This window comes from Corvus brachyrhynchos, unplaced genomic scaffold (genome assembly GCF_000691975.1).
Source record: "Corvus brachyrhynchos isolate BGI_N302 unplaced genomic scaffold, ASM69197v1 scaffold14, whole genome shotgun sequence".
NCBI classification, from domain to species: Eukaryota; Metazoa; Chordata; class Aves; order Passeriformes; family Corvidae; genus Corvus; species Corvus brachyrhynchos.
Window position 1 is genome coordinate 18,446,100 of NW_008239110.1, and position 19,993 is coordinate 18,466,092.

General features: G+C 42.3%; 1 protein-coding gene across 1 annotated transcript in view; it reads right to left on the minus strand.

Annotated features, from left to right (window-relative positions):
* The window catches only part of SLC2A12 (solute carrier family 2 member 12), a 31,039-nt gene that overhangs the window by 448 nt on the left and 10,598 nt on the right, over window positions 1–19,993 (minus strand). Inside the window, exons 3-4 of the mRNA XM_008637972.2 lie at window positions 3,200–3,322; window positions 930–1,062 (exon numbers count right to left, since the gene is read on the minus strand). Of these exons, the coding sequence (XP_008636194.1) occupies window positions 930–1,062; window positions 3,200–3,322 (256 nt within the window). The remainder of the gene's footprint in view (window positions 1–929; window positions 1,063–3,199; window positions 3,323–19,993) is intronic.

Consider the following 19,993-nt stretch of genomic DNA (forward strand, 5'->3'; position numbering starts at 1 on the left):
GGATGTGTGCCCTGCCTTAAGGGGAGGGGGAGGGACAGCCCGAGGGCCAGCGGCAGCACAATGGTTAGTCCATAATTAGTCCATAAACAACCTCCTTCAAGCCTGGCTGAGTTGCACATATTCCCCTGTAATCTAAAAAATACTAATACAGAATGACACTAAGATGTTCATACATTAATTACTTTTACTACCAAAAAAGAGGTATCTAGACTAGTAGGATAGTTTAGGTGGAAAAAGGCCTCTAAAATCATCAAGTCCAGCTGTTAACATAACACTGCTATCTTCACCATAAGACCATGTTCCCATGTACCAGATCTAGATAATTTTTGAACAGCTCCAGCAGTGGTTATTCCACCACTTCCCAGGGAAGCCTTCTCCAACACCTTAACCACCCTTTGAGTAAAGACATTTTTCCTAATATCCAATCTAAGCCTCCCCTGCCACAACTGAAGACCTTTTCTTCTTGTCCTGTGACTTGTTGCTTGGGAGAAGAGACTGACCCTCACCTGACTACAACACTCAGTAAAGACACAAGAAAATGCCCATCTACAACACCTATCAAAATTCACATGACACCCAGGACAAACCAATTTGAGATACAGGATCTCTCCTTCCCATTTTCTGCATGCAACCCAAGACACACAGTCCTAAATGCAAGATCAGAGCTGCCCTCCCATCCAGGAATACCAGACAGCAAAAGTGCTGGGGATCCAGGCTTGGCCACAGGTGTTCCTTAAAGGAGTGCTGAAAAACCACCTTTCCTTCAGCACCAACAAAATGTTTGCTTGGCTATTGAGATCAACATGTGCAAGCTCAAGCCTTGAGAGAATCAGATTTTTCCCACATGGCTTCCTTTTTTTCAATATGTGGCACTGAAAGGCTTTGTCCCTCTGGCACCTGGGCGATGCCGTTGCATGTTTGGTACTTACTGTTTAGCTAGTTCCATGGATATTTGCTCCAAAGAGCATCCTTTTGTCTCTGGTATAAACACGATAACAAAAGCCAGTGATGCTAGGCTCATTATTGTGTAAATGAAGCACACCCAGGACAAGCCAATGAGCTCTACAAAGGAAGAAAACATATCTTTTTTAATTTTCAAATATCGGGATTTTTCTTCCTGGTGCTGTTTTATAGGATACAGCCCCTAATGCACAGGAGAAGCTAGAAAGAATCTAGGCTGTTATTCCTAGCTCACATAGTTTGAAAAGGAGGAGTGGCTTTGCTTTTTCTAATACACCTTATGAAAGAAAATTGATGAACCCATATTGCCTCATTTAGCAAGAACCTATTGGTTTATTTTGCTTGTGGTCACTCTGGATGAAAATGGTGAGTAGCCATTGTTACTGCTTTGTGGGAAGGCAGTGGGGACCATGAATGCCTTGAATTTTTGCCTGTGTCTGGTTTTGGTGCACATTCTTTCTTGGAGCAAATCCAAGCATTTTTCACACTGTTACAGTTGTCTCCAGCTAATCCTCCCCACCTGTCAGTACCCAGCATTTCCACTGCGAGTCATGGGTGCTGTGCCAGAAAGTGATCCAAGAGCGGACTCCTAATGGGGCCATCCAAGAACTAGTGGTTTTCTGAGCCTACAGTCCAGGGGCAGGTAGATCCTCGGGCTGCGGGATGCACTCTGCAGCCCCATTAACCCTTTTCCCTGCTAAGGTAAACCTGGACAGCTGAGACATTTATCAGTTGTGTCATGACCTGAAAATTGCAGCTGAATCTTCTAATCTAGCTGGTACCTCTGCATCAGCACCTAAGTGCAGATGCTGCTGGCCACTGTCACCTCCACGTGTATTCATTTGACAATAGAATTCCCAATTCTGCCTTTCTGCCATAGACAAGCAATGCATATGTTCTTGTACTTACACTTTCATAAATCCAGATTAGACCCAGTTAAGCCAAGGGAGTTACTGCAGCTTTACAGTGATTGAAACTGAGACCAAACTAACAACAAGATGCACATTAACAAGTAACACTGCATGACAAGAGGGGACAGGGAAACAGCTGACACTGAGCACCTGAGGTCTGCACTAGGTGGTTTTGGGGACATTTCCTTAGGAGTAACCCAAGTCTGGTCAAAGGACTGAGCAAGTGTTAGCAGCTGGAGTGCCTGCATTACGCATTTTCTCGTTTGGTTTTGTCCAAAAGCTTGTGCAGTTCAGGAGTGCAGTTCTGCAATGCAAACCAAAGTGCAGTGAGTGGGAGCAACTGGATGGTTTCCTTCTGAAGAAGACCCTTGATCCAATTAAAGTGATAGTGTGAACACAGTGAAGTTTACCTGTCATATCTTTCCAAGTTAGTACTTGGGATGGAGGATGTTGGTTTTTTATTTCTCTCTCTCTTTTTTGTTTTTTTTTTAGGAAAGAAAACACAAATGTGAAGCCCATTTTAGTAACAGATCACACTAATTTTCAAATCTGTCTCGAAAAACATCTAATGGGGTGAAAACCACCTCGACTTTTTATGAGTTGATTGTCTGCCTCTGGTGGAGAGTAATTTAGACTTAAGGGAAACCTGGAATTCTGCTCCCTTATATATTTTGATTTTCAGCACATATATCCTCACAATAAGACTGAAAACTAAACTTTTCAAAGCCTTGTATAATACAAAATCAGAAAAAAAATTTGCTAATCAATAAATTTTAGCATCACCATTTAACCTTCCCCTTTGATTATCATCACATTAGAAGTCACTATATGGTAGTCCGCTTTCTCACATTCAAATGTGGAAGACTTTTACCTCACAAAGACATTTTTTTCTAAGGAAAATTTTCTCCAAGCCAAGACATTCCTGTGAAAAGGAATGAATTAAATGGAATTGTGTTTAAAAACGTCTGATCAGAAAAGATGTGGTCTGATCTAGAACAGAACTTGCATTGAATTTCAGACGATGCAGGACTCAATCCTAAACATTATTTATTTTCAGCCTACTAAGGCAACAGTGTCTCCAAAACTTGAGTTTCACAGCCTGTGGAGTTGATGTGCAAGGTGGTCTGACAGCCAGCACTGTGAGGCTGAAGTTACTGGCATGAACACAGAAAGATTTGGTGGGAATGGTGAGGTTACACCGACACCTAAACAGAGATCCTGGCTCCTGGGGTATCACAGCTGCAATTTTAGCAACGTTGTTTGTATAGGAGAGATTTATTTTTCCCACTAGGAGAATATCAGCTTGGAAGGACACAGAGAAATCTTACCAGTTACAGTCAAAAACGTCAAGGAGATGAGGAGATTTATACCCCAGTTCATGCTAGATGTCAAAGCCATGGCCCGTCCTCTGATCCCAACGGGGAAAATTTCACTCAGGACCAGCCAGGACACTGAAATACAAGGAAAAAAATGTTGGTTTTGGAAGGATGGCTCTCTTTGCTGTACATGTAGGATTCAAGTGAGGCCACCTGAATGAATAAGTTCATTTTCAGGGGGTTAGGTTTGTGAGGGCCCATGCTCTGCAGGCAGCCTGTGCAGCAATCAGCATCACCCCAGGTCACCATCCCTTCATCCCTGCCCGGTGGGTGCCTGAGCCAGTGACAGGTGGCACTGGAGTGGGAAGGTGAGCTCTGACTGCACATCTGGGTATGAAAGTGAGTTCTGATTAAGTAACTCTCAAGTGACATAACACTAATGGAAGTAGGGCAGCAAACCAAACTAATCTTCAGCCTCAGAGGGGCACTGTGTGTTTATACCACCTTATAAATCAACCTGCCACACTGAAGTATGCTTGCTATTCCAGCTCTCTGCTCCGTATAAATGAGATTGCTGAGGCATAAATGAAGAGAGAGGGACTGATTTTTGACTCCTTCATATCACGCCACACCACACCACAGGTGATCTAAATGCTGGTGTTGCTAGCTCACAAAAGCAAATTCAGACATGAAGAGCTGGCTGTGTAACCACCTTGATAGCAAGAGCAAAAAGATAAAAGGACACATTTTTGTACCGTTCCTGATTATCAGAAAACAAATGAACAAAAACCCACAAACAAGCAAGCAAACAAACAAGCAAACCCAAAGCCTAGCCAAAAACCCATTCCACCTTCTCCTTTAGTTGACAAGCAAGATACATTAACAAGAGGTTGCTGTTTGGAGAGGTTGTGGGTTAGCAGATGACTGGTACAAGAGCAGTGAGGGACACATGGATGAGCTGTGTCTTCAGGCCCTTGGACGTGGCCATTATAAATTGCTCCTCTATGCTGTTATTTCTGCACAATGAGAGATGGGAGTTTACACAGAACACTTGCACTGGGCAGTCTAAAATATACATTTTAAAAATAGGCTCCTGTGTGTCTAAGTGTGTTTCACACTGTACTATCCCTTCAGATGCTTGCAGAATTCCTGTGTGACAGCACTGGTAAGAGTAGAAAAAAAAAGTTGTTTCAGGAGGAGATGAAAAAGGAAATGGGAAAAAACCCCTGAGTTAAGAGACAACAGAGAAGATCTGAGCAAATTCTAGATTTCTTCGTACCATAGTTTGAATTTAATTTTTTTTTTATGGACTGGCCCAGATTTTTATACTTTTTAGAGAAAAATAAAAAAAGCTTCACTCCCACCATGGGATTGACTCAGAAGAGGGATAATTTTATTACAGAGAATCAACACCACACTTCATAATGGCCTAACCCTGTTGGGGATAATCAAGTGGGCATAACACAGCCGCCACATCTAACAGTAGCTGTAGAGAGGCTTTTTTTTCTTTTTTTTTTTTAATGACAGGGATCACGTCAAACTTTAGCGCACTTGCTGCTGACAAGACAAACGTTGCTGTAAAGAAGCGCCCTGGGTGCATTCTGTGGTGTGCCTACAGACGAGGCAGGAGCAGAGAAGAAGCAAGCTGACTCCTCAAGCAAGTGTTTTCCCCTGCCAATCCAGCTAGCTCTGCACCTGAGCAAATTCATGGGGATGTCATGATTGTATTTTGCTCCTCCTCAGCACCAGGGCTGTTGAAACCAGTATTGTTAGTCACAACACCTGAAAGCAAAGCAGCAAGTAAGCAAGAGGCAAAGGAGCCCTTCTGGGTGGTGCATGTGCAGCCCCTGCAGTTCATCTCCCCAGGATGGCCTGTCAGCCAGCAACCAAGCTCAGCTGCAAAAATTATTACACATCAAAGACTGGCAAAAGACACACTTACCATCACATTAGAATTAAAATAAAGGTTGAAAGACTTCAAACCCACTTTTTGCTGGGCATAAACCAACCTCCAGGAACAAAGCAGCGTTCTGGGCACTAGAGGATGGCTCATGCTGCAGCTGAAATGTGTGGCACTGTGGCAACTCCAATACTGTGCAAGGACAGACTGGCCCTTTCAGCCTAACTGATAATTTGTCTGGAGGTTTGAACCGTGTTGTTTTCCTGTTAAGAAACCAAAATACTTGAGGATCTGTATCAGCTATAACAGTGGTTCTCTGCTTTTATTGCTAAACCATGACAACCACTTCTTTAGTTCAGACAGATCCCACCAAAACACCAGGACTGTTCTTCATGTTTGCTAGTGGTAGCTACACCCACTGGCATGGCGCTGACCTCTGCTTAGCTGGCAAGCAGTGGATAGGCTCATTCCCCTGGGGAGAAAGAGCAGTTGTAGAAATCTGACACTACAGTCTGTTTACTCCTTTCCCCAAGCTGAAGCAGCAATAACCATCGATTCTTTGCTTTTAGCACCTCTCTGGGATTGTGTTTGCTATTTGTACCTTTGCCAAAAAGCAGCAGCTGCTGTAGGCATGGCAGAGATGTGACTTGCTCTGGGGAAGCCAGCAGCTAGGTTCAGGCTCCCATTCATAATGACTGCAGCTAGCTTCTGCGCTGTGCACACAACACTGCAGAAATTTGATCTTCAGGCTCCCAAAGTCACTGCCAAGCCACCCGTGTGCTCTGCCTTCACCAGCCTAATCAGTGGCATTCTACAGGGGAAATCAGCTTGTCCTTGAAAAGAGGATACAAATACCCCACTCCACCCCCCGACCCCTCCATCTGCTGTGTCATCTAACAGTATTTCCAAAGGATGCTGCGATAGTAACCACACTGCACACACTCAGTAGCTTTCAATGTCTGCTCTGGCCACCCCTGGCTGGTGTTAGTGGAATGGATGGAAAAAGAGCTGCCGCTCCCCAGGTCAGATGTAGGTAAGATATGAGGCTAAGGGCTGGACAGCACGATTCTCTGTGCTTGATTCAACTGTGGGATTTGTTGCTGCAGGCAGTAACTCACCTTTGCTGACCCACAGTGTGGTGTGTGTTGACAGCAGTTAAGAAAAATTGTGCAGTTTAATGGTCCTTTATTATGGTACAATACAGAGAAAAGAACACACACTGCAAATGCAGACAGAAATACTGCATTGGGTCAGAAAGCTTAACTGTTTCATTAAATATCACAGAAACTAGATGGCCTGATATTCCTTGCCCAAGTGGAAAGAGCAGAGGATTCAGATATAATAAACAGCACCATGACCAGGATGGTGACATTCACCTCTAAACAAAGTCACAGGGGCTGTAAAAGCAGGAAACAGAATAATAATGGAAGATTTCAGCTAGTCCCATTAAGACTGAATAAATCACATAATGGAGAACTGTGGTGGGAGTACATTTTACATATCAGAGATGATGGTTCCTTTTAGCACTTTGTTGGATATTTAATGAGAGAAAAAAAGGCAAATCGTGCTTCAGTGCTGAACCTGGGTAGTTCAAGATGCAACCATGACCAAGATGCTCTGTTATACTGGTTATAACATTTAAAATTCAATATTTTTGTTGAAAGGGAAAAGCCAAAGCCTACCACATTTTGTTTTGAAAGGAGAACAATAGTAACATAAGCCTGCTTTCTATAAAGATTGGGGTAAGGGCTTCAGTGGTGCTACAGAGAACGTTAAAATTACATGGTTGAAGGCTTAAAATACACATACAACCAAATAAATGAGAAATAGCTCAGCACAGATAAACTATTGAATAAAGAAAACTGTTAGAAATAGGAATGTACCTTTCAAAAACGTGTACGCTGTATCCAGACAAAGCAAACACAGTATGATAGCTGAAATGTTACTTGTGATGTCATCATCAGGCAGCTGAGTATTTTGAGAGTGTGATGGCTGAGAGGGTGAGAGACCAGGGTCGGAGGCAGTGACATCCCAGCCTTAAAGAAAACATTCCATTGGGATGTTGGAAGGGGACACCCTGTTAGACTGTACCGAGCTCCTGGCTGGAGCTAGGATAAAGCGGAGTAATCTCAGCTGAAAAGGGGGATGTGTACAGTGTCCTGAAGAAGAGTCCTAAAGAAAACCATGTCATTTTGAAAGAGTTAAGGAACATGGGGTTAGAAACGATGAGCCACTGTGCTCTTCAGTCTCAAAAAGCTTTGGTGTTGTGGGATAGAAGAGTAGTGGGTTTAGTCCCACTCTAAAAGATACAAATCAAGAGAATCCATGTGAAATTACCGGATACAGCAGTTAGGTGAGGCAGAAGGATATGCTTTTTCACACAATGTGTATTTCAGCTGCAGAACTCACTTTCACAAGATGCTTCCGATATGAAAAATATTGGTCAGTTAAATCATTAAATGCTGGGTGTTAAAACATTATTTCTCCATATGTGTGGAAAAAGACCCATCCAGAACTGTTGTTCACAATAGTAAAAATAAATCCTCAATATTTTTCTTGAGGTTTTCTAAACTACAGATAGGCAGCAGGACAACTGTGCGTGCTGCGTGGGCCTTTTCTTCTGCATTGTCTCTCAGCACTCGTTATTGGCTATGGTTGGAGGCAGGGTAACACACTGATTAAGTGGACATTTTGTTTGAGCCAGCATGGCCAAACTAATGAACTTTATACCTCGGCTGCAAGCAAAGAGACATCTCAAACTTCATGTGACGTCTTCCTTACTTCCTTACTTTACTGCTATGCAGTAAATAAATTTTAAAAAAAGAGAAATTAACATACTTACATCAGAAAAGCAGAAAAATCTGAGAATAACTGAGAAATACCATGAGCTTGAGGGTGCTCAACATTCAAGTGAGGTACGTGAATGAAAAATGTCCTTGTTTTGACCTTTTTCTTGCCAGGAGGTAGAAGCAAATTGGAAGCTGCTCAGCAGCTCTCATTAATGAAATATTAGATCCCCTCAGTATTCATTTGCTGCTTAGCATTTTTTTCCCTGTACCTGTATTGTGTGAGATCAAATTCTTTATGGTGAGATTTAAAAAATAGCCATTGCAATACTTGAAAGAATTCAAGTTTCTGAGGTATAAGCTCTGGAAAGTGATTAATTTGACTTACAGCTTAGGAGGGAAGTAGGCAGAAGTATTTTAGACTTTGAAAAGGAGGACTGGGTTGTTAACAACACAAGGTCCAAGAGAAGATAAAGAAGGGATTATCCCATGAAGTAACACAGACAGACCATCTAAGAATGTGTAACAAATGATCGGTGCTGGGGAAGGATGCAAACAAGTCATTGCAAAGCTGCCGGGAGACAGCCGGACTTGGCTTACGACTGGCTTTGCCAAGACTAGATTTTTATTCCAAGCTTTAGAAACCCAATAGGTTTTTCATTTTCCTGGCTTCTGGCTTTGCTGGGTATTACCAGAAATAGCCAGGTGGCCAACCACTTCCCACTAGAGGCCAGGTTCAGTAGTATCTGGTCTTGATTTCCAAGGACACGCTGGATGGCACAAGCCTTCATATTGTGTGCGGTGATAAGGTGAGTGCACCTGTGAGGGCACGCAGAACCGGGACAGAGCTGGGCTTGGGGGGACACACCTGCTGCTGTCACACACCAGCATTGTCCCAGCATGGCTCCCAGCACCCACATGATACAGCCCTGGGCAAAGCTTTCACAGCAGATCCAGTGAAAGTCACCTGGGGGACTGGCAAAAGTGAGGGATGCTTAGACTGGAACAAGGAGAGGGTGAGAGGGAGTTTGTCCTTTTCCAAAGCAGATAAAGGAGATATGACACACAAAAAGTGGACTTAAAACTCTGCCCAAAGTTTTGTGCAAGAGGCCAAAGCAGATGATCCTGACTGGTGTAAAAAACTATGACTTTGCTTAACAAGAGCCATTTTTCTCTCTGGCTCTGCCCCATAACATGAGACTAAAGTGGCTGCTCAAAATTAATAACTGGCAAATATAGAGCAAATGAGCATCTGTATTCCTTTGGAGAGCATGTAAGCTGTCAGCAAAGTGCCAGCCTGACAGGGTCAAATCCTACCCTGTGTGTGCACCTTACAAGAAGTGGAATTGCTGTACTGCTGAGAGATGGGAGAGTCAGGAGAAGCCTCAGCTAATCTCATGCCTCTGGCTGCATCCTGATCTCTGCAAATGAAGGCAATAAATATGTACTTTAATTCTATGGCTGCCAAGGTGCTTCTCTCCAAGCAGCAGACTACTGTTTGCAAGATACCGGATGCCACTGATGATCCAGAAGGAGCTGACGTGGTGTGGCGAATCTAAATTCTTTTCCTTTTCTTCTGGTACACCACAATTCTGTTTCTAATGGTTAACCCTTTAGGCTGACTCCTTGCAGTAAGGATTCCATTAGTAGGATGTGTGGAATTTAATCCTTTTTTCTCTGAGTCTGTATCACAGTACATAAAAATTGTTCCCCACTGTTTGTACTATTTGCATCACTATCTAATAGACAGGCTGAGCACTCTCATGTGTTTTTTTAAGGAACCTTGCAGTGGACCATTGAAATCACTCATGCCTCCTCCAGCTTATGTTAGAGCAGCAGGAGGGGTTTGGGGGAAGATACTGATTCCAAAGCATTACCTCCTTCATCTATGCTCTGGGCCACTTGAGAAGGAGGCCAGTGAGATGTAATTTACATCTGGTTTTCCTAGAAATCCTTCCTCCCTTAACCTTCTCACCACTGTAGGTCTTCATTTTAATACTTTTTTTTTCTTTACTACTCAAATTTTCAGTTCCATGAACTTGAAAGAAATGCTATGGTTCATATGGGCTTTCCTTTCAAATGCAAGGTGTTCAATATATTCTTAAATCTGTTTTCAGTGGTCTTCAATTACTGTCCATTTTCATCTAGAAAGAATAGTCACAAACGAGCTTTCTTAGAGGCAGTGATTCCCATCCAAAGGACTACTGGGCAAGTAGGCATAGATATATAAGGATCTAGAAATGGTAGAATTCTCTTAGTTAATGTAATTTGTAGACCATCTTGCCCAATAAAAGTGTTCAGCAGCAAATCTATCAGTAGAATTGTCCTGGTTTCAGCTGGCAGAGTACGTTTTCTTCTGAGTAGCTGGTGCAGTGCTGTGTTTTGGATTTATTATGAGAACAATGTTGATAACACACTGACGTTTTAGTTGTTGCTAAGTAGTGCTTTCCCTAAATCAAAGAGTTTTCAGTTTCCCATGTTCAGTTTTCCATTTCCAGTGAGCAGGTGCACAAGAAAGTGGGAGGGAGCATGGCCAGGACAGTTGACAGGAACTGGCCAAAGGGATATTTTGTACCATAGAGCATCATGCCCAGGTTATAAACTGGGAAGAGTTGGCCAGGAACCACCGATCACTTCTTAGGAAAAGTCTGCCCATCAGTCAGTGGGAGGTGAGCAATTGTATTGTGCATCACTTGTTTCTCTTCGTTTTTATTCCTCTCTCTCTCTGCCTCTCCCTTTTCCATCACAGTAATTGGTATTGCTGTTATTATCATCATTATTATAACAGGAATTATTCTTTTTGTTTGTTTGTTTCAATTATGAAACTGCTCTTATTTCAACCCATGAGGTTTAACATTTTTTTCCAATTCTCTTCCCCACTGTGGAAGAGGCAGGGGGAGGAGTGAGCAAGCAGCTGTGAGGTACTTAGTTGCCAGCTGGGGTTAAAAAAGAAGAATGCATCATAGCCTTACTGTTGGCAGATATGTAATAGTCTGTACCTCTTTTCAGGTACCCTAAGAAAAGTTGTTTTGAACTGATGTATGAGATGACAATTCTGTTTGCAACTGGATATCACAGTCACCATTTCTCTCATCTTTCGTTAGACACTCAAATTCTCCCATCAAGACAGAACATGCAGAGCAGCAGAAAGAAAAAAAAAGAGAGAGAAAAAAGAAAAATTTAAGCAAGTTTTGAAGGGAGAACGTGCTTATTATAATAAAACACATATTGCCATCCAAAAAAGGGCCTTTTAATTTAAACCTGAAATATGTATTCCAGTTTGTAGGTGTTTATTTGTTCAGAATATTGAATCCAGGATAATCCTTTGAGGCATTTGCAGAGGAATGACTGCAGAAGCCAGAAGCCCTAATACACGAGGAAGCTGGTACATTAATTAGTTCGGCTTATCGCATATTTCACTTCTACAAAGTATGCAGAGGAGAAATTACCCAGTTGGGTGGCATAAGTGAACCTGTTTTTCCAGTATTGAAGGGCTAATGGTGGTCCTTGAGGGGTTGCACAGTAGAAAAAAAACGGTATTGACACATCAACTGGGGGCAATTTAGGCCTTTGCTCTTGAAGAACAGAGATTTATTTGTGTGCATGCCTCACAAAACTCCCAGTAGATAGGATAAGCAACCTTTTACAACAGTGACTTATTTAGTGAGAAGCCTGTGGTGATCCAGGTTTTTTTAAGTTCATCACTGGAAACTGCTGCCCATGCTTTGCTTTGGTTGCTGCTAGAGGAAGGCAGTGAGAAGGAAGGTGTGAAGGCTCTGTGTTCAACCATCACAAAGTGCCTTTTCGTTCTGTTTCTGTCATAAGAGTTTTCTGCACTTAGGGTTTATTTTCAAAGGCAGCAGAAGCTGGGTGCCCTTCTGCGTGCCCTTGAGATAATCTTCCTGGCTTTCTTCCCAGAGCTCATTGTGGCACAGAAACTTGGATGCCATGGGAGAAACAGTCTCCTGACTTCATGAACTAACTTACCATGCTCTCTGCACTTTGGCTGACAGTCTCACTTCCCTCAGCAGTGCCAGTAAGTTATGTGATTGATTGCACATTTTTACCTTTTTGGCATAACTGTTCTCTTATGCTTCATAATACATGTTTTAGTTTCATGAACTTCACAAGCGAAATAAAATACTGACTTTGTATTTGAAGTCCTACTGACAGTTTTAGCTTTTGCACAAAGCTGGCCCAAGATCAGCTTGCCTCTAAAAAATTCTTCCCCAGCCCTCTTTCCTGAAGGAAACTGAATTTTATGAAGTTTGACAGATGACCTGCAAACTTTTTCACAGATTTCAGTATCACAATGGTCTTGTCTCCTAGAACATGGTTAAGGAAACAAATGTAAAATCTTTTATTGTCTTTTATATGATTATCAAATAACACTACTATTTACTGAATGCTTAAATGTTTAAATTTGTCCCATAAAATAAGAAGGGCAAATGTGACTAATGTTAAACAGCCTTGACTACCATACTAAAAGCTTCTAAAGAAGGATATGCGAGGCTCGCTTGACAGTGCACCACTTTACTGAAGATAATGTTGCTGTGGAACAAAAGAGCATGGTTAGGCCCAATTACTAGCTAGAAACACAGCAATATAAATTCCCTAGGGGGTTTTTATGAAGTGAGTCTGGAGGTAAAATGCTTCATTTTGACCAGTGGCTACTAACTAATATGAGCTAAACTTTAAAAATGTGCATGACTTTAAGCACAGGCTCTATTCCTCTTAAGCAGCACCTTTGTATCAATGAGTTTACTAACATAGAACTATTAGTAAAGAGATATTTACAATATCCAGAGCATGAAGCTCAGAATACTGACTCAAAACCCTCTTTAAGTGGAGAATAACATACCAAATCACAGGTAGTCACCTACATTTCAACAACAGATTGAACCACTGTCGTTGCAGAGACACAGAAAGAGTGGCTGGGGCATGGTATTGTCTCTGCCTCTTTTCACAGTACCCAGGGCTCTGTCGCTCAGAAGGCAAAGTGCTTGGCCTGATCCACCAAGACTTTCCCTCATTAACATACTTAGAGTGACGAACAGGAGCACAGATGTCAGGGAAAATGATGTCCCTGATTTCAGGTGTACTTGACGATACAGTTTAAATTCAGTCTCAGGGTTGAAATACAGTAACACGTAATAAAATAATTAAGAAGCTCCCACTGACATTCCCATGTCTCATCATTGCAAAAGCAATTTTTCCTTCTTATGACCTTTTTGACATTTAAAAAAGCCCCCCAAATTTGTAGGTTTTATCAAGTGAGATAAGACAAACCTACTCATCCGATTATTTTAGAAAGCACCTTCTGCAATTTGAAATCCTATAATTAACATCCAGCTATCCAAAAATATCTTAAATTGGCTTGCAATTCACTACTACCAATCAGTCTTTGAAAAGGCAAACCTGTTCCTGGGATAGCTGATGTGTTAACAAGAGGCTTCAGATAAACTTTATCTGGGGCAAGGAAATAGGGAGAAGTGGGCAACTTACAGTTCTTGCTTTATTTTTCATTTTGGTATGCAGCTTGGTAGTACAGACACAGTGTGAAACAAAGGCCACGGGAGGCACCATCTGAACAGCACAGGAATGACGAACTAGATAAGCACTTGGAGTATGGTATTCAAACCACATGAATGCATGCATTAAAAGATGATTCAGTACAAATAAACAGTGCTAGGAATCTTGTCATAAAACAAAGAATCCAAGATAACTTTTTGGTTATCTGAAATAGGACTTTCTGTACCATTTTTCAGTGAAACATGCACATTTCCAAGGTTTATTATCTTGATTAAATTCCAACGTAGCATTTAAGCACTTGATTGGCTTTGAATAATTGATTTAGTCCTCATCACTATCCCATTTTCCAGTGTAAACCACAAAAAACCATAAAACTGATGCTTCTCATTTCTGTGACATTTAAGGTCAGGCCACAGCTGCTCTGAAAAATGTAGAAATTCAAAAATAAAACATTGTAAACAAATGTCATGCAAGGTAATGTTGAGCATGAATGTCTGTTAATATCAGATTCCTGTGCACTATAAATTAATACAACAACCACATGCTTTGTAAAAGCCTGAAATACGGCTTTAATGTCAAAGTTATTGATGTGAATGCTAGATATCTGATTTTTTACCAGTGTTTTCCAAGACAGTGCAAAACCATTAAGCTTACAATATTTCAAAACACAGGAACAGCCAACTAAATTCATGGAGGGTTCAGAATTTCCACACTGATTGTTTTCATTCCCACAAGATTTTTCAGTTTCAGCAGAGCATTTGGTGGCCAAGATTAAGCCCAAGACCATTAAGGAGAAGACAAAAAGCATCCTATGCAATCTGGATTGTCAGGATGGCAAGAGATACGACCTCTGTCATCAAGTCCCTGGGCTGTTCAGTGTCATATGTCAAAGCAGCTATTCTGGGTTCTGTTACAGATGCATTTAGTGACTGAGGTGAAAGACACATAAAAAAGTTCAGCGTTTAACTGTGCTAATGAATCATGCTTTAACTCAGGTAGCCAGTTAATCTAACAATCACAGGACCAAAGTCAAAGGGACTAAATTTGTCTCCAGCATAGTTCTCTGAGCTTTAGGGCAGTGTTCCAGCTCTGGGTCTTGGCTTGCTTAGTCCAGTGAAACACACAGAGAGAGACCACCCCAAACCACATAAGATTGTATAAAAAAGACAGCGATGGACTGAAGATGGACCTACTTCTTCACCTCTATGAATTTCACTTTTCTTGGGCTTTCTTCCAATCTCCTTGATCTTTCTTGCCTGATCCTTCTTCCCCACTTTCCCCAACATGGGTTTAAAGCTGCATTTAAATGACTCCAACAACTTACAATAAGATGTAAAGAACACAAGTGGGTTTTTACATGGGAATAGAATAGAATAGAATAGAATAGAATAGAATAGAATAGTTCAGTACAAAGGGACATACAATGATCATTAGTCTAACTGCATGACCATTTCAGGGCTTACCAAAAGCTAAAGCACACTGTGTGTGGAATGCTATCACACAGTCTAATTTAGTTTCCCAGTCACCCCAAAGTCCCTTAACAGCCAGTAAGGAAGGGAGCATTGCGCCAAAGAAAAGGTCATAGATTACACAGGTTTCACAGAATATTCTGAGTTGGAAGGGACCCACAAGGATTAACAAGTCCAGCTTTTAAGTGAGTGGCCCATACAGGGATTAAATGGGGGTTGAACCTGCAACGTTTGTTTTATTCACACCATGCCCTGATTTAGAGAGCAGGGGTCTGAAAGCCCCCCGTTGGTGGAGAAAATATTACCCTTTGCTGATAATCTGAGGAATCTGGCTCCTGCATCAGTTAGATTCCCAAACGTGTTGAAACATCTGTTCCATTTTAGATAAAAATTATCTCAGTTTTAAAGTATTCATTCTAGCTGATACAAATTTAACTCGGATATACTCAATATGGCAAATCTGCCTAGGTTTAAACCAGAAATGGACATCTGTCATCCTAAACTACGCTTTCATCAGCAAAAATTTGCTCTTGAGTTGTGGTCTAACCAGGGGCTTCCCTTTACCAACTTCCCTGCATGGATTTTTTCCTCACAGGGCTGAAAACCCACACAGAGAGTTCCCACAGCAGTGAGATGGTGCATGACAGCAGGGCTTGCTGGAGAGCACCGTCCCTGCACCTTCCTGGGGAGATCCAGCCTGGGGGGCACAAAGCCCCAGTCCTGGGACTTTCATGTGGGAGGAATTTAACCAGTGTGAAACTAGTAAAACAAGAAGGCAGGCTCGGTGGCCTGCCACCCTTCCCTGCACTAAGACAAAGGAAGTGACTGTAGTGACCACAAGCCCCTGGTTTGTTCACCTGTGTTTATCCTCTCTTGTGCCTGCTCCAACAGCTTTGAATCTGCCTCCTGTAAGTGCCTCTGCATCCACACAAGGAGAGAAGGGAGATGTTAGGGGTACCCAAATGCAGGAGGAGCTTTAGTCTGAGGTGACCATGAGTCAGTGGTTGAGAGTCCATTGGAGAGACATCCTGGGGGGAAGTGCTGCCCCCCAAAACTGCCCCTCATTTTGTGGTTCCTGTGCTTGCCCTCCCCTCGTACATGGTCTGCAGACATGGTCTGCATCCACTGTGGGTCTGGACCTCACAGCCCTGGACACTGGTGTGTTGCTCCCACAGCCAGCTGGTCTCCTGTTTTGTAGGTAATGTACTCACTTCAGAAGCTAAGAGGAAAGTCTGCTGTGAGTGGAGTGATGAGAATGTAATTTTTTTCTAGTTTTCCAATCAGAAATATTCACCTGATGGCTGAGGCCAGCAGATGGCCGCAGAGGGTACAATATCCCAGTCTGAGAAGGCTTCCTGTCGATATTTAATTCCACTCTTTAACAGGTTTTTAGCAATACCAAAGTCCAGCCAACCCTTCAAGTACCCACTCATGGGAGCTATGCTTCAATGGGACTGCAACAGCAATGTGGAAAATCAGGGTTTGCAGTAGGCTCTAAACCCCTCTGCCAAGACCTGGTTATACACTTAATATGTTGACCATAAGTATGTTAAAATATATTTTGGGGTTTATATCTACGTGGATAGGAAAATGTGGCATTTCTTTGTGCCAAACCCTGAAACCAGGGAACACTTCTCCAGCTGCAGACACTGACTTGCCTTGAGTGTGTTGTGGCCACAGCAATCTGTGTGTAAAGAAGGCTCTAAGTGCTTGGGGCGGGGGCATCTCTGCAACTCTGAGGTGTCACCTGAAAGGGGAGCTTGTCTCCAAGAAAAGAGCTCTAGAGTTTATCCCTTGGCTTTGAAGAGCCACACAAAGCTGGCAGCTGCTCTAGGACATGAAGTAATAGAACGTCTTTGTCACGGGTTGGCAGAGACATAAGTACCTCTGGACTTTATACAGCTAAGTTTTGAGGTTTTGAGGATGATTCATGTCATGAAATTGCCCCTCAGTCCCACTTGTAGGTGCTTTTGTGGATTTTCATCTGCAAGCTCAGCATGAAATGCCATGAAGCCAGCAGAGCTGATGTGATTTGCTCCAACAGATTATCCCAAAGTTCATTGGCCAGCTGCCTAAATGCTTTTGCAGTTATAAAGAAACATGTTTAAGAACTTGCAGAGGAAGAGCTCTTGTGCAAGGCACCGATGCCATATATGCAGTCCAAATGTATACATTTGACATCCCTCTCTCATTAAAGATGTTCCTCATTCCACACCAAAAAATCCCTGAGATGTTAATGGATTCCCTTCAACTTCACTCCCACGATATGTGTAAAGAGGTACTGCCCGTTTTGCTCAGTTGCCTTTAATTTTCAAGAACAAATTCAGACTGGGAAAAGAGATGCTCTGTTTGGTCCAGACTCAGTCTGCATTACTTGCTTCTCAGCCTAGGATTTGCTGGAGCCACTCTGATTTATTTTTGACAAAGAGCATTGCCTTTAGACCACATTTCATCCCTGCACACTTGTGTGTCGTGCCACTATATTTCTCCCAGCTACTTACTGGTGAGATCATCTCATTCAGGAAATATGCAGGAAATATGGAGGGAAGTTGTCCCTATTCAGTATTTGATCAAAAATGCTGCAAAAGGAGATTATCAAGGCAGAAAAGCAGCTCTTTGGTAATGAGTGCAATCTGACATCTGAATTTTGTTCATCAGGTCTGCGAGGAGAGCAGCAGGGCTCTGGGCACTCACTCTGTTTCAGAGAGGCTAGACCTGCCCTACAGTTGCTAACCAAGAGAACTCTCTTGCACATACCCATCCAAACATAGGAATCCCCTAGTAAATGTCTGATAGCCCAGGAGCATGGCTTTCCTTATTCCAGCATCTCATCATGTTGTATCACACAGAGTGAAGGAAGTGACACCTCTTTATGAGAAAGGACCTCTAGATTTTGCCCCTCAACTGGTTTGAACAGAGCAATTGGCAAATGAAATGCTCTAAAACTATTTCAGTTAACTCTCTGTCATTTAGTAAGTGGTCATGCATGGTCATGGCCCTAACTAGATTTTTTCTGTGTGTCCTTTGTGTTAAATCAATTTCCAGGGTCACACTGACTGATCACATTTTAGCTTGGGTCATGAACTGGTGATCTACCTCCACACTGCACTCATCTCATTTGCCTGCACTCGCTGATCCCTGTGAAAGGCATAGCAGTGCTTCTGCCAGGCTCAGATTCCTCCTGTCCCTCCCCTGTCCACACACAGCAAGTTCCAAGGCTTCTGTTTGCAAACGTGGCCTGCAAACAATGAGGAGCCCCTCGCTCTCCTCACCGTTCGTATGGCAGCCAGGAGTGGTTTCTTTGGGGCTCTGCAGGCATCATTCCCTCGTGAGAAGGGCTGATCCTTGTTTGACCTTTCTGACACACAGAGAAAGGTAACCCAAGACGAAAATGAGTGTCAAGTAAGCTCCCTTGGCTAATGACTGAATGCCTTGAAATGCCTCTGCAAACACCCCAAGAGAAATGGCATGTGCTGTTCTGTGGTGTGATGCAACACTGATTTGTTGCATCTACAAAACGTCCCCATAATTGTGTGAAATTTAGTGTGAACAAGCGGTTGAATCGCAGTTCATCAAACATAATTAAACTGAAACAGAGAAGCAGAAATACCCCTTTTATCTTGTGTAAGGGTTGATGATATAAATACAGAGCACCCCAGAATCAAAAAATTGACTAAGCAGATGCTTGCTAGTCTGTGAATTCTTTTATAATGCAAAAACGACTTTTATCTCTCACTGTCTATTTTTGACTGCTCATCATTGTGCTGTCTGGGTGCTTTGATAAATGGCAATAAATATATTTAGCATATGTTTAGTTCATTAAGAAAATCAATCTACTTTATGTAATTTGGCAACAAAAGAGAAATCATGGAAAAATACATTTATAAATGTCTGCTATGCTAATCTGGACTGAACTATCTCTTTGACCAGAGTAAAAAAAAAAAAAAAAAGAAGAAAATGGGTAAAAAAAAGTACAAAGTAATTAAAAAGAAGATGATAGAACTCAGATTGTGTGATCTGTCCTGTGAAGAGTGTGAAGAGTGTGTCATTTCCTAATGGTGCTACATAAAGTCTCCTTTATCCCCACAGAACATAATACAGCATGGACTCAAAATAAAGTGGGTGAATTTATTCCAGAAAGGGCCTTGTGGTGTGGAAGGAAGAGAGCAAGACCTTCTCTACTCTTTGTCCAAAGGATGCTGATTTGATCTACAAAGAGAGGTGTCCCCAATACCACCTTCACCTTAGCCAGCCATTGCATGGAGGCAGGCGTTGCACGGAGCAAGAGATGTTCCCATTGAAAATACAGTGGCGCAAGGGTTACAGTGTTTTTGTCCTCAGGTGCCCCAGGCATCGCCTGGACACAGCAGCCATCAAGTGCAGCCTCAGTGCCTCTTTCCCATTGCTGAGTAGACAATGGAGAACACTCTGGTCCAGACTGCAGACCACATTTAGAGATGAATAATATCAATATGTTAAAACTGTTGACTAAGCAGAGGGGCTCTTTTTTTTCTTTACACTAAGAAAGGTTCACTGAGGGTAAGAAAGCTAGGCTTTGAAAATACATTCAGGGATTAGGGCTCCAAACAGCAGATGTTGTAGGCTGTATTTGAGAAACAAATCATAACCTTGCATCCCAATCCAGACTATTTGAGCATGATAGATCCTTTGAAGATTCCAACAATCTCTTGGTTCTCCAACCCTTGCATTTTCTATACACTGTAAATTTTAACTGAATAGTGTACTTTCAAAGGCAGGGAAATGGCTTGAAAGTACAATACCTGTATCTCTGCTAGACCTGGCCTTCACTTGCTAGGTAAATGCACCTGTCAGTATAAATTTCCTCACAGTGGTTTTATATGTCATTTCTCCATGATGGAGCTGAGAGGGTGCCTGTTCTTTCCCATTTTCTGTTTGAAAGCATTTGAGTTCTCAGCTCAGGAAAGAGGTCAAAAAACAAGCACTGGCCTCAGAGACTCCTCAGATCAGCCTGGAAAACATGTCAGTTTTTGTAGCCCTCAAGAAAATAGACATTGTTCTCATTAACTGTATACTAGGCCAACTCAAATGACTAAGAACCCATTTACAGCCAGCACACCAGGAAAGCAGATTTCAGCAG